Source organism: Phacochoerus africanus, chromosome 7 (assembly GCF_016906955.1).
Source record: "Phacochoerus africanus isolate WHEZ1 chromosome 7, ROS_Pafr_v1, whole genome shotgun sequence".
Taxonomy (NCBI): Eukaryota; Metazoa; Chordata; class Mammalia; order Artiodactyla; family Suidae; genus Phacochoerus; species Phacochoerus africanus.
Window position 1 is genome coordinate 57,669,846 of NC_062550.1, and position 14,871 is coordinate 57,684,716.

Here is a 14,871-nt window from a genome sequence, read left to right on the forward strand (position 1 = left end):
GAAAAGACTTGTGGCTGCTTGATGGGAGGGGGAAGGAGTGGGAGGGATCGGGAGCTTGGGCTTATCAGACACAACTTAGAATAGATTTACAAGGAGATCCTGCCGAATAGCATTGAGAACTTTGTCTAGATACTCATGTTGCAACAGAACAAAGGGTGGGGGAAAAAATGTAATTGTAGTGTATACATGTAAGGATAACCTGACCCCCTTGCTGTACAGTGGGAAAATAAAAAAATCACAAAAAAAAAAGAATCATGGTCTCTGATTATTTTTTAAACCAGCAATCACCATATTAAAGATGAAGGGGTTCTTAGAGTTCCTGCTGTGGCGCAGTGGGTTAAAAAGCCAACTGCAGTGGCTCAGGACAGTGTAGTGGGTTAAAGGATTCTGCATTGCCACAGCAGAGGTCACAGTTGCTGCTTGGATTTATGCAGATCCCTGGCCCAGAAACTTCCATATGCTGTGGGTATGGCCATAAACAAACAAACAAACAAACAAACATGAAGGGGTTCTCTCTAAAAGAAACCAAGCCTATTTTTCATTCTTACAAGCTTTCTATTACTGTATTTGTTGATCAAAATAAGTTTGAAAATTATAACATAGGGTTGAACTATGTGGCACTGGCATTTTTGTAAATAAGTTAAAACAGTCAGATATTGACAACTGCATTTATTTTAGACAATATTGTTGTAAGACTGTGTCAGTACTATGACTTTATTATTATCAAAATAATCCCATAAGTAGTCACATATCATAATAATATTGAGAAATGAAGTATGGAGGACACTTGCTAGAGGGCAGAGAAAAGGGAAGAGGGATTAAACACTTATAAGAACCCAAGGTTATGGATGGCACAGAGAAAGGTAAAAGTAGTAGGCAGACAACCAGCAGGAGACCTAGAAGGCAGCGGTCACATCTGCAGGCAAATATGACATCTCCTTCCTTCTTCCCTCCTTGTCCCAGCAGTGGTACCTGGGTCACAGCCATCTAGTCAGTGAATCCCTTAGGCCTTCTGGGCTCTGCCCTTTTAGCTTAGACCCTCTGAGAATCACCTACGTTAAGATATGGCCAACATCATTCCCTCAGCTTTTTCCAAAAGCAGCTATAACAAAAAGCTGTAAGAAGTTTGCCTATTTGGCTGCAAAAATTTTGTAGAGCAAAGTGTCTACTACACCATTAAGTGTTCCTAAATAAAAACACTCATGAGAAATTCTATTCAAGGAAAAAAACGTCCTGTGAATGAACCGCATATGCATTTTCTTATCTTCTTTCTAACGGCAATGGTAATGAACACTTCCATTTTATACTGGGAAAAAGGGCTAAAAGTGAAGTTCATTACAGAAACTCTCCTCATTGATTTTCTTTCTTTCTTTCTTTCTTTTTTTTTTTTTTTTTTTGCTTTTTTAGGGCTGCGCGTGTGGCATATGTAAGTTCCCAGGCCAGGGGTCAAATTAGAGCTGCAGCTGCCAGCCTAGCCCACAGCCACAGCAATGTGGGATCTGAGCCGTGCCTGTGACCTACACCTCAGATCATGGCAACTCCAGATCCTTAACCCAGTGAGTGAGGCCAGGGATCAATTCTGTATCCTCATGGACACTAGTTAGATTTGTTACCGCTGAGCCATGATAGGAACTCCTATTTACTGATTTTGATGTTAATTTAGAACATCTTTTTATTTTACTGAGATCATACCGCTTCACCTTGTGTTGTAAGTTTCCTATGAAAGAATATAAATCTAACTCATATCAAACTCAATATAATGCAACCTTTTCTAATACATCTTATTAATAAGCCAGGTACTAATTGTTAAATTATAATTTAACCTCTGGAGATACAAATTCTGTCAAAAAATCAAAACTCAGCACTTCTTTGAGCTACAATATGTGCTAGATGAACTCAGCTCTCCAGAAAAAATGGTTAGAATTTATTTCTTTATATTTGCTAAGTAATTTCAGATTTCTTTCAAATTTCTAAGTAGATTTTTTTAAAGGGGTCTCAGAGAATAGGACTGGGTCCTTCATTTGGCTTATTAGGACATTATTTAGGATATGAATAAATGGTTTCATATTAAAAAATGCTTTTAAGCATTTCAAATGAAATTTCAAATGTAACTTGAAGTGGTGTGGGGCAGACCCAAACTACTGACATGCAACCCACACATGCACACATGGGTAAGACCTCAGCTGTTAATATGTCAGAGGCCACCTTGCCTTGGCTGTCTCTGCATGCTAGACAGCACAAGACACCAGTAAGTAGTTACTGTCTGGATTCTGTTACAGCATCTGTGTCATTTGTAACTCATGACATAATTTTTATAATCCACGTTAAAAGTTTCGGCTAACCTAAACAAATATAAAATGACAGGGATTCTAAGTATTGCAAAAAAAGGTAAAGACTAGTTTTTAGTAAGCAAATAAATCCTGAAAGGGGGGGGGAAGAAGAGAAAAGGAAAGGGAAAGAAAAGAAAAAAAATGCTTGCTTTCAAATGAGAGCCAGCATCCACACATGCAGATTGATATGATTCAACAATTCCCTGGTTTCCAGCTTCATATTTAACACCACGTGGCAGGCAACTCCCTTCAAGCCCTCAGAAGATGAGGTGCCTGTCCCCCCCACCGCCCCCGTTCTATATCCTTGATCTGTTTTCTTCCCAACTTCCTTGGGACCTTGTTCTAACAACTGTTTCTTCTCTTTCCTGCATCTGCAATCGCCTCTGTACCGGCTCCTACCTTAACAGCTAAAAAGCAGATTCCCATTCTTTGACACATCTTGTCAATGAATTTTTCTTCTTTCTTGGCCCAAAGACTAGTTCACACTGATGGTGTGCACACCCCTCAACCCCCTTCAATTCTCCACTGTCACCTCACTTCCATCCCTTCCCTCAGTGAAGATCGCTGATGTCTCCCTAAAGGACAAAGTACCAGGCAACTTCTCAGTCATCAACTCCCAGGACTCATGTGCAGCACTTGACACAGTTAATGCTCCTGATTCTCCTGATTTCACTCCTCTGCTTCTCTCAGGCTGACCATCTTTTCTAGGTCTCTGCCCACCACCTAGACATACGATTTCCTTTAAGCTCCTATCTTCAATCCTCCTTCATTTACACCTTCCATCCTTAAGTGATTTAATTCACCCCTTATTTAATGACTGCAGTTATGGTTCAGTAACAATATTGCTGTCATTAAACATATACATTCTAATCCATATCTCTTGCCCTGATATTTTTCCTGCTCTGTGGAGCCCTATATCTAATTTGTGCTCTCTCAGCAGAAGGGACATCCTATCCATATTTCAAACTCACAATGTCCAAACCTCAGAGTTCCCTTGTGATTTAGTGGGTTAAGGATCTGGTGTTGTCACTGTAGTGTCCAGGGTTGCTGCTGATATGCAAGAATAGTCCTTCCCCTCCACTTGACTCTCCCCCATACCAGCTCATCGAACCCTAAGATACTGCCTCTTTACCATCCATTGCACCTATCTTCTCTCCCTTTCTGCTGCCATAGTTCAAAATCCTTATCCCACTTTCAAACATCAAGAACTCCATGCCCAACCTCCCCCTCCTCCACTGCTACAGATTTATCTTCTTAACACGCAGATTTGTCCTAGTCTGCTTTCCTATTTAAACCCTCAAAACCAGCCCACCGATGCTACTGTAACCTGCCCTCACCTGCCTGATCTCCCTCCCCCTCATACTTCACCCTTCAACACTCTAGCAGCACTGGGGTACCTGTTCCTTGAAGAGATCTATATAAGCCTTTGGTCTTACTGGTCACTCTGCTTTGCATGCTAGCCACCCTTGCTTTTCTCCCTGGCAAATTCTTACCCATCCTTCAAAACCCAGCACAGGCATCATCTGCTCTGGGAAGCCACCCACACTCTCAGATCCCCAGCAGGAGGGATCACGTCCTCCTCTGCATCACCTCCCTCTCTGCATGCTCCCCTCACTGTCCTCTGTGCTCGCCCCAGAGGGACCTGGCACCCACCTTTGGAGATTGAGGTCACCTGGGTCTAGAATGTATAAATGTTCCCATGTTTAATTATTTGACAGAAATGATATTTTTAGACCCGATTCCCTTCTACTGGTCAGATTAAAAGCTGTCTGGGGCTCATCAGAATCTAGCTCAGGGTCTGGAATAATATCAAAAACATAAGAGGTTTTTAGGTTAGAGATGAAGAATTTTGAAGTTACCTAGATCTGGGTTAAATCCTGGCTCTGCTACTTACAAGCTCTGTGAACTTCAAAGAACCACTCTCAGCATGTTTTCCTGTTTCTGAAATGGGGATAATAATATGTGCCCCATAGTGTTGTGAGGATTATATGAGATAATAGCACTCAAGTACTGAAGCATAAGAAATGTTTGGTGAATTTATGAACGTATTGGTCATACATTTTGAAAGTTGTAAGTATTTAAGATTAAAACTAAACCTGTGAGCACTGATTAATTTTTCAAAACCAACTTATCAGCACATTTACTAAAAAGTAATAGTTTAACAGATCTTTATATTTTTATTAAAATCAAACTTGAATTCTTGCTCTTTTAACTTCAGTTGATGGTTACCCCATATTCAAAATTTTTATATTCCTGTAATAGAAAGAAACATAAAATCATTAATTTCATCTATTTTCTCAAACTCAACATGACTGAGATTCAATTACTTCCTCTACCTTAGTGCTCTGTAACTCTGGTCCTTCAAAATGAAATTAAAAAAAAAAAGACTGAAAGACAGATTAAGCTAATTGACATTAGGAAATTAGTGGAAAAAACATATAAATTAGATAAGGAAATGTCATTTGAAGTGAAGACAGTCATTGTTCATTAGCATCAGGTTAAAACTGAACATACAAGAATCAAGAGCCAGCAAAGTATCAATGTTAAAGCAAGACCATGAATGATTTTTATTTTTTCCTTTTTACTTGTTCCTTTTAAAAACACTTTCTACAATAAGCATCTTCTTTCACAATAAAAATTATTTTAGGGAGTTCCTGTCATGGCTCATTGGAAACGAATCTGACTAGCATCCATGAGGACATAGGTTTGACCCCTGGCCTCACTCAGTGGGTTAAGGATCTGGCATTGCCATGAGCTGTAGTGTAGGTCGCAAATGTGGCTTGGACCTCGTGTTGCTGTGGCTATGGCTGTGGTGTAGGCCAGCGGCTACAGCTCTGATTTGACCCCTAGCCTGGGAACTTCCATATGCTGCAGGTACAGCTCTAAAAAGACAAAAAAAAAAAAATTATTTTAAAAATCTTTTTGAAATGCTCAAAATAAACTGTCAGTGAATAGGTAGAATTATAACACTGCATATTTCATATGATACCTATTACAGAGGAAAGTGTGTATACATGGGGGAATACACATGGGGAAAAGAACTAGAAGGCAGGATGTAAAAAATACTCTTGGTTTCTCTGGCTGGTGAAATTATCAGTAGTTTTTATGACCTTTATAGTTTTCTGTATTTTATAATTTCTTTACAATGATCTAGTATTACTTTCAAAAAAAAAAAAACAGCTTTAGGGGCTCATATATAGAATTCAATAATTTAAATCATACAATTCAATTGTTTTCAGATATTCACAAAATTGTGCAACTATCACCACAATCAATTTTAGAACATTTTCATCCCCTAAAAGAAATCCTGTACACATCAGTGGTCACCCATTACCTCCTCACCTCAGCTCCTGGGACACCACCTCCAATCTATTTTCTGTCTTTACAGATTTGTCTTTTCTGTGTAGTTCATAGAAATGCAATCCTGTAACAGGCAGTCCTTTGTGAATGATTTACGTAGCATCATGCTTCCAAGGTGCATTCATGCTGTACGCATGTATCAGGACTTCATTTCTTATTGTCATCAGGTAATTTTTCCACTGCATGGATAGTATGCATTTATTCAACCACTTATGAGTTGCTATTTGAGTTGTTTCCACTTTGGGGCTGGTGTGGATATAATGCTGCAATGAATGTTCATGTACATGTTTTTATACACACATGTTTTCAGGTCTCTTGGATGTATACCAAGGAGTGGCACCACTCGGTCATTTCAGAACTCTACGTTTAACCTGTTTTTCAAAGCAGCCGCATCATTTTATATTCCCACCAGCAAGGAGGAGAGCTGTAATTTTTTCACATCATTGCTAACATATGTTATTGCCCATCTTTTTTGATTATAGCTCTCTGAGTGGGTTTGAAGTGATAGCTCATTACAGATTTGATTTGCATTTCGGGGATGGCTAGTGATGTTTAGTATCTTTTCAGGTACTTACTCTTCCTTGGCGAAGTGTTTATTCAGATCTTTTGTCCATTTTTAAATTGGGTTAACTGTCTTTTTATCATTGAGTTCTACAAGTATTTTTTTTTTAATTCCACATACAAGCCTCTTATCAGATACATGATTTACAAAATGTTTTGTATTAATTTAGAAAGAGGAAAAAGAACTCCATCTTTTCCAAAAGTTCAATTAGCAAATGCTGTGGTTATGGGGGGTATAACATGGTTAATGACAATTATAAAACAAGTTAGTAGGTGAGCAGCATGTCATAATTTTCAACCTAATCCTCACATAGATGGTAATACTAGGCCTGTTTCTGAAAGTAAAAAATCAAAGGCCAGCAGGGGTAAAGCGACTTATTCTTCAAAATTTCTTCTAACTTCGTTATTTTTTTATCAGTCATCTTTCTTTCTTGTTTTAAATTAATGTTCTCTCCCTGTGCTGTGTTCAAATTTGTGAGCAAGTTTTTATACAGGAACTCCTCAAAGTCTCATTGCTAAGTAGGATTAATGACAGCCAAGTCTCTGGGTGCTGGTTCAGGCCTTTCTCAGCCGTGAGATTCTCCATATGGATGCTGATAATGTGACAGGTCTCATATAGAAGGAACTGTGTAGCCTGGCAGAGACTTGTGAAGGCTGACATGACATGACACAGAAGGAAGGCAAGTGTCCCAGTGAACCCAGTGCTGCGGTGGTCTGTCAGTTTCCTGTGACTACTGTAACAAATTACCACAACACTGGTGGCTTAAAACAATAGAAATTTATTCTCTCCAGGTCTGGAAGCCAGATCAGAGAATCAGCTCCTTGCCTATTCTAGATGCTGGTGGCAGCTGGCTATCCTTGCCTTGTGGCCCCACCATGCTGTCTTTGCCTTTGGGATCATGCTGCTTTCTCCTCCTGTGCCTGAAATCTCCCCTTATAAGAACACCAGGATCATCTCCCCATCTCAAGGTACAAAATTTTTGCCATATAAGGTGACCTTCCATGTCCCAGGCACTACAACATGTGTGATCAGTACACATCCAGGGACCAATACTGAGCTGGGGGAGGGGGGGTTACAAAACCTAAAAACAAAGTCCCAAAGTTGCAAAGGGGCAACTTCAACTATCTTCCTTTCCTTATACTCACCGTGTAGTTGTTTTAAACACAAAAATTGCTCCTACAGCTATGTTCTTTCTATTCCAGCTTTAACATGATCCCCAAATACTGCTGAAAGTCCCATCTTCGTTACCTGATCAAATAGCTTCAATTACTCTTGAGAACAATTTTATACAGAGGAAAACACTGTCAAAGATTCACATATGTTGTAACAACAACAACAACAAAAAAACAAAGGAGGAAAAAAGAGAAACAATATATTGTTGTCTCTCAAAATTATTGACAAACATGATATAAATTTAACGTTAAAAGAGGAATTAGATATTTAATCTTAAATCACTCCTCAGCTACCTAAAAATAATTGAAATGTGCACTACAGCCATAAATGGTACACATGTAGTATAAGGTTTAAAATGTACTGGCAATTGCTTTCCTCTTATACTAGGTAGGGAGTATATGGCTATTTTTATTCCTATTCTTTGTAGGCCTATGATATTTTTACATTATTTTATAATTTTTCAGTATTAAAAAGAAAAAGGGTATGACTTAGTCTTCCTTCATAAACCCTAGAAAGTATCTGATGTGCTAATAAGCTTCATGTTTATGTCCAGAAGTCCACTGGTAACTCTATCAATTGACACTGTTAAAATCTATAAAGAGGTCAACTCTTTAGTTATGCAAAAATTCTTGCTTCCTTTTTAACTCTTTAGCAAAGTGGAGAAAAAGGTAGTGAAAACGAGAACATTTGTGACCAACCAGGAAACAGACATGCTGATTTAAGTTTCCTAATCTTCACACCCCTGGCCCTACCATTTCCACTTTTTGACATAGGAAGATTTTTGCAGTATTTGCTAAGACTAAGTTATCCATCTCCCAGATGGATTTTGTTGGCTAGATGTTAAATGCTGCAATTCTCCCTTTCCTGCCATAAGCAACTTGGCCTCAAAAGAAAGATATGCTTCTGAAATACTAAAAAAGTCACTCTTAGGAGACAAATATCATACTTTCTCATTGACTTAAACTGTAATTTCAGAGATTTGGTCTTAAGGAAAAAGTACAGCTCCAAGAAAAATTTATGCTTGTATCCAAAGCATACTCTTCTTTCTGACAGGAAAAATTTTCTATCATAGTTCAGCTGAACTATATAAAAAAAAAACCCCCAAAGATGTGTGCTACATAGCAGACAAGCTATCTATCAGACATCAAGAACACTGGAGAAGACCCCTGATCCCCAATTCTGAACCTCTTCCACTGGAGGTCATCCAGGTTAAAGGAGGGCTTTGGGCAGGGGGAATTCCATCTGTATTAAAAAAAAGTCACAGATCCTCTGTTCTAGACTTGTGACTTTCCATCTTTACAAAGTAGATTTTAGACATATTTTTAAAAATGTCAAATACAAAAAAAACTCAGAATGTAAGCAGGATTTTATTAAGATATATATTTTTTCATTAAAGTTTCTCTAAATTACATATTCTACGTCTAGTCCTTTAGAGTGGAGTACATATGGCTACTAAACCACCAAAATGCCAATTCTAGGCTAAGCTTAAAAAGAAACATAATCTATGTCCATTCTCAGAAACTACATAAGACCGACATTCAATCTGCTGAGCATCTTGGGGTAAAGCAACCAAGCCCATTATCAGGCTCCTAAGTAGCTCAGAATAGGAGTCCTTGCCCCCAGATCCAGTAACATCTGTATCCTCCATTCTCAGAATGAATAAAGATTTGAGAGCATATATAGTCATTAGGTTAAAGAAAGAAAAACCACAGTTAAAATTAATTTCAAATTTAACAGAGGTGCCAGAATAAGAGCATTAAACTGTTAACAAAAATCAAACTATTGATTTTTCAAAGCAAAATCAAAACAAAGAGTCCTAATGTGAGTGGGTGGGCTGAGGGAGGTCTTTTACCTCCACACAAGTCTGATGTGTGTCACTGGAGAGGCAGAAGACTTGAGACTTGAGGAAACTAAGGGAACGGTGGCCATTCTGTAACCTCCCTGGCAGCATTCAGGATAATGGGGAAGAAATAACAAGTTGTGAGGGAAGAGAAAAGATTTACAAACTCAGTTCAGTGCCAGTGGGCTGAAGGGTTGCTTAAGAGGACTCATTCTGAGGTTATTACCGTACATTGTAATTCACAGTGTTTTAAGGCTCAGCCCCCAAATGTGTGGCAGACAGGGCAGGGAGAGCATGCTGACAGCTAGTCAATCAAAGGAAACAAAGACATTCTAGAAACTGTAGAGCCTGAGATGGTTTGTTCGTATTCTAACATTAAGGTTAACACAGGTGGGAGGAAGATATTTCTGTTTGGAAGTGATGAAAGGCTATTGTTACTGTTGCTGTTACTATTTTTAACTTTTATGCTGACCTATAGTTCTTACTTTTTATTGCTCAGGTTGATGACGCCTGAGGAAACGGAGGTTATACAAATCTGAAAATGTTTAGAGTGAGTTAGGCAAGACCAATCCCATGAACCCTATGCACACAGCATCTTTTGTAATAGGGGTGAGCAAAGATCTCGATGTGTGCATCCAGGATTAATGTGGAGGAATAGCAAGGTGAACCCAAGAAACAGAAATACTGATATAAGATTCCTGGACTAAATGTTTGAGCTACAAATGCAAGCAAGTACTTGATAAAAAGGTTTGCTAAGAAGAATCTAGATGAGTAAAGAACCATTAAGTCAGGAACTGCAATCGAGAGAGGTTGCAGTGGGGAATCTGGGCTTATCAACAAAACATCAAGGAAGTAAGAGACTGGACGGTAAACTTACGTGAATTAACTGAGGGCTTAGTGACCTGATCATTTATCATGACTGAATTAAAGAGTTAAGTTATATCAGGTTAGGTTAAGTCATGGGATTCTATATACACATAATTTCTTTTCTTTTTGCTTTTTAGGGCCGCACCTGCGGCATATGGAGGTTCCTAGGCTAGGGGTCAAATTGGAGCTACAGCTGCCAGCCTATACCACAGCTCACGGCAACGCCAGATCCTTAATCCACTGAGCGAGGCCAGGGATCAAACTGGCAACCTCATGGTTCCTAGTCAGATTCATTTCTGCTGCACCACGATGAGAACTCCTTAAAAATTAATTTTTAATTAAAGTATAGTTGATTTATAATGTGTCAATTTCTGCTCTATAGCAAAGTGACTCTTATACGCATACACACGTTCTTTTTTTCATTATAGTTTATCCCAAGATATGAATATGGTTCCCTGTGCTATACAGTAGGCCCTTGTTTATCTATTCTGTATGGAAGAAGACTTTACACCTACTAACTTCAAAACTCCCAATCCATTCCCACCCCCAAGCCCCACAACCACAAGTCTGTTCTCTGTCTGTGAGTCTGTTTCTGTTTTGTATATAGGTTCATTTGCACTATATTTTAGATTCCACACATAAGTGATATATGTTTGTCTTAATATGACTTACTTCACTTAATATGATTATCTCTAGGTCCATCCATGTTGCTGCAAATAGCATTATTTCATTCTTTTTTGTGGCTGAGTAGTATTCCGTTGTATATATGTACCACATCTTCTTTATTCATTATCTGTCAATGGACAGCTGTCCTGTCTATTACAAATAGTGCTACTATTAACACAGGGGTGCATTATCTTTTTGAATGATACTTTTCCCTGGATATATGCCCAGGAGTGGGATTGCTGGATCATATGCTAATTCTATTTTTAGTTTTTCTGAGGAATCTCCATACTGCTTTCCAAGTGGCTACACCAACTTATATTTCCACAAACAGTGTAGGAAGGTTCCCTTTTCTTCACTACCTTGCCAGCATTCGTAGGTTTATTAGTGATAGCCATTCTGACCAGTGAGAGGCAAGTACCCTGCAGCTTTGATTTGCATTTCTCTAATAATCAGTGATGTTGAGCACCTTTTCCACCTAACTACTGGCCATCTGTAGGTCTCTTTGGAGAAATGTCTATTTAGGTCTTCTACTCATTTTCTGATTGGGTTATTTTCTTTGTTGTTGAGTTGTCATATACATATACTTTTGACACACATATCTTAAATCATTTATACTCTGAGCTCACAGTAAAAGTTATATAGAGTCACTTAACTGATCGTGAATTTGCCAAAAAGCCAGTATTAGAAGAAATGCACTAGAGAGAAGCTAGTGCACAATGGCTATGGCCCTAAAGAGGCAGTATTTGAAGTGGTTTTTCCAATGCCAAACCACGTGCATTGTGTCCCTGACAGCTGAACAACCCTGCAACATAAGGGCTACATTGGGCCAGATTTCACCAAATTTTCTTCTTCTTCTTTTTTCTTATAAGGGCCACACCCGTGGCATAGGGAAGTTCCCAGGCTAGGGGCTGAATCAGAGCTGCAGCTGCCGGCCAAGACCACAGCCACAGTAATCCCAGATCCTGTCATGTCTGTGACCTACACCGCAGCTCGTGGCAACGCCTCATGGCAACGTGGCATCCTTAACCCACTGAGCAAGGCCACAGATCAAACCTGCAACCTCATGGATACCAGGTTCATTATGCTGAGTCACAATGGGAACTCCAAATTTCACCAAATTTTCAATGGATGGGTAAAGAATTCCAGAGTTCTTGGCTACAAGTGATTATATCATCTTATCAGCTCATATAGAGACTACATATGGAATCTAATAATTTTAATTTGTTTCTTTTAATTTTAGAAATTAAAATCTGATAATTTTAATTTCTTTCTTTAATCACAGTATAAGGATTCTGCTTATAAAAAACAAGTGTCACAAAAGTAAAGAAAAAAGGCACAAAATATAAGCTCTTAAATTGATACTGACTAAAAACATGAAAAAAAAATTAACTCAATAAACATTTATTGGGAGTTCTCTGGTGGACCAGTGGTTAGAATCTGGCACTTTCACCACTGCAGCCTGGTCTAGGAACTGAGATCCCACCTCGAGATCTCTTTTTTTTCAGTGAGTGACAATTGTATATGAAGTACTCTTGGGTTTTTTCACTAATTTAAAATTTATACTTCACTAAATGTGATATTATTTACTTATCATTGTTTATAAAGCAATACAAATAAATTGAGGTATTTCTTTAACTAAAATATTCATCATTTTGTTCACCAGGCCAAACACAGCTGGAACATAAGAGGTATTTGGCAATTATTCTATTTATGAAAAATATTTCCACGTATACATTCTGATTTTACTATTATAAAGAGATTCCAAGTATATTATTATTTATAAATCAGTATACTGTGAATCTGATATTTCAAACAGGTGATACATAATATTTTGAAAAAACTTTAATACAGAAAATACATAATTGTTTGGAGAGGAAATTAAGGAGACAAACATTCATTCTATACCAATGTTGCATCATGCTAGGTTCTTTTTACAAAATCCAATTCCTATAAATCTAAAACACAGAGACTAGAGAAATGCAGATACCTGCCTCTGGCTACAAGAGGCAAAAGCTAGATTAGAACTCAGCCCCACCAGATGACAAATACCAGTTATTTCTCATTATAAATCATATTTTTAAAATTAATTTGTTTCTTTAGGACTAATGTAGGAGCAACTTTAAGAGAATGAATGAGAACTTGTGAGAATTATCAAAATCTTTATTTGTTCATACTGTGTCCCCAATCCTTCACAGAGTATTCACTGCCCACACTTCTAGTGTGGGGCTTTTAAAAATGTAATTTTATACCAAATGATATCACTTATACATGGAATCTAAAATACAACACACATCAACTTACCTGTGACATAAAAAACAGACTCACAGAGAACAAACGGACTTGTGGTTGCCAAAGGGGAGGGGAGATGAAGGAGGGAGGGATCTGGAGTTTGGAATTAGCAGAGACAAATTATTATATACAGGACGGATAAACAACAAGGTCCTACTGCTTTTGTAATAAACCACAATGGAAAAGAATACGAAAAAGAATCTATATATGTACAACTGAGTCACTGTATTGTATGGGAGAAATTAACACAACATCGTAAATTACCCATACTTCAATAAAATTAAATTTTTTATATCACTATCACCAAATTTAACCGTAGCCTATATATCCTATTTTAGATGGTTCTTCTAAACATAAAATGAGGAAAAAAATTGAGGCAATTTTCTGGAAGATACTATGCAAGCCTACAATTCTTTCTTCAGTTTTCCAGATACTTCAATTTATGAAGTATGTATTCAGAACTATTAAAATGTCTGCTAAATGTTTAATACCATGTATTGGTTTTTCTTTTCAAAAGTAAACCATATCCCAGAGGAAAAAGTTCTGAATGAGATGTTAAAAGCTAAGAAGTTTTGCTATGAACAAGCCCTTGTGGCCCATTATTAACCAAACTTACTTGACCACAGGCTCCATTTTCAAGTGACACTACGTGGGATCTTTAAGCACTACAGAACTTCATAAAAGCTAGGGAAATAAATCCGCCTTAATCAGCAGATGTTAAGTTAAATAAGTGAGTACACGAACTTAATGATCTGGAAAAGAACAAAATATACAGGTATATGCTTAATCTTTAGAAACCTGGCAACGAAATCCTTGTCATCAGTAATGTTTCTTTTCACAGTCCCCTCTTTTTTATTATCCCTATAATTCTTAGTATTTTCCTTTCTTTTCTTTTTTTTTTGTCTTTTTGCCATTTCTTGGGCCACTCCACAGCATATGGAGGTTCCCAGGCTAGGGGTCTAATCGGAGCTGTAGCCGCCTGCCTACGCCAGAGCCACAGCAACGCAGGATCCGAGCCGCGTCTGCAACCTACACCACAGCTCACGGCAACACCGGATCGTTAACCCACTGAGCGAGGGCAGGGACCGAACCTGCAACCTCATGGTTCCTAGTCGGATTCGTTAACCACTGTGCCACAAGGGGAACTCCAGTATTTTTCTTTAATAGATCGTCTACTGATTATCCATTTATCTTCTATTGATTAGATGTAAATGGGACTGAATACATGAGAAAACAGTGTAAAAAACTATTTTTGTCAGAAAAATTTCATGAGTAAATATAAGGAAAAAGAGTCAAAACCTGCAATCTTCTAATCATTTAATAGACATAGAATATGCATTTCTGAAAAATTAGTTTCAAGGACCATCGAGGACTGACACATTTGACATATTTTAATTAAAAAATAAAACAGTTGATAGGATTCTGTAAAAGCAATACTTGCTTGTTTTTTCCCCACAGTAACTATCTCTGAATGACTTATAGCCCTCATGAATCTTTGCAACAGTCGCAAGAAATCATCTTATTACCTTAGAAACCTTAAATGAACCTCCTATTACCATGGTAAAATACCACATTAAAAATAAGTGGAAATAAACAGGGTGTGCATTTCACCCAAGGGCACACAAGTGAGTCAGTATTTAGTAGTGGCAATAGATTGCTTGAGTATTGCCACCTAGTCCCCATCTTTAACTGCAACCCTCCCTTTTCCATGCATATACAAGCTTAAGTATACACCCACCTCCTTCACATGTGCCAATCCTGGAAAATGGCATGGTGGGGGCAGT

General features: G+C 38.1%; 1 protein-coding gene across 8 annotated transcripts in view; it reads right to left on the minus strand.

Annotated features, from left to right (window-relative positions):
* Positions 1-14,871, minus strand: part of PLEKHA5 (pleckstrin homology domain containing A5) — a 253,986-nt gene that overhangs the window by 147,607 nt on the left and 91,508 nt on the right. Inside the window, exon 4 of one of the 8 annotated variants that reach the window (XM_047787461.1) lies at positions 4,519-4,583. The exons of the other annotated variants lie outside the window; for them this stretch is intronic. Within the exon in view, the coding sequence (XP_047643417.1) occupies positions 4,556-4,583 (28 nt within the window). The 3' untranslated portion in view covers positions 4,519-4,555. Of the gene's footprint in view, positions 1-4,518; positions 4,584-14,871 lie in introns of those variants that run through there. 8 annotated transcript variants of the gene reach the window in all.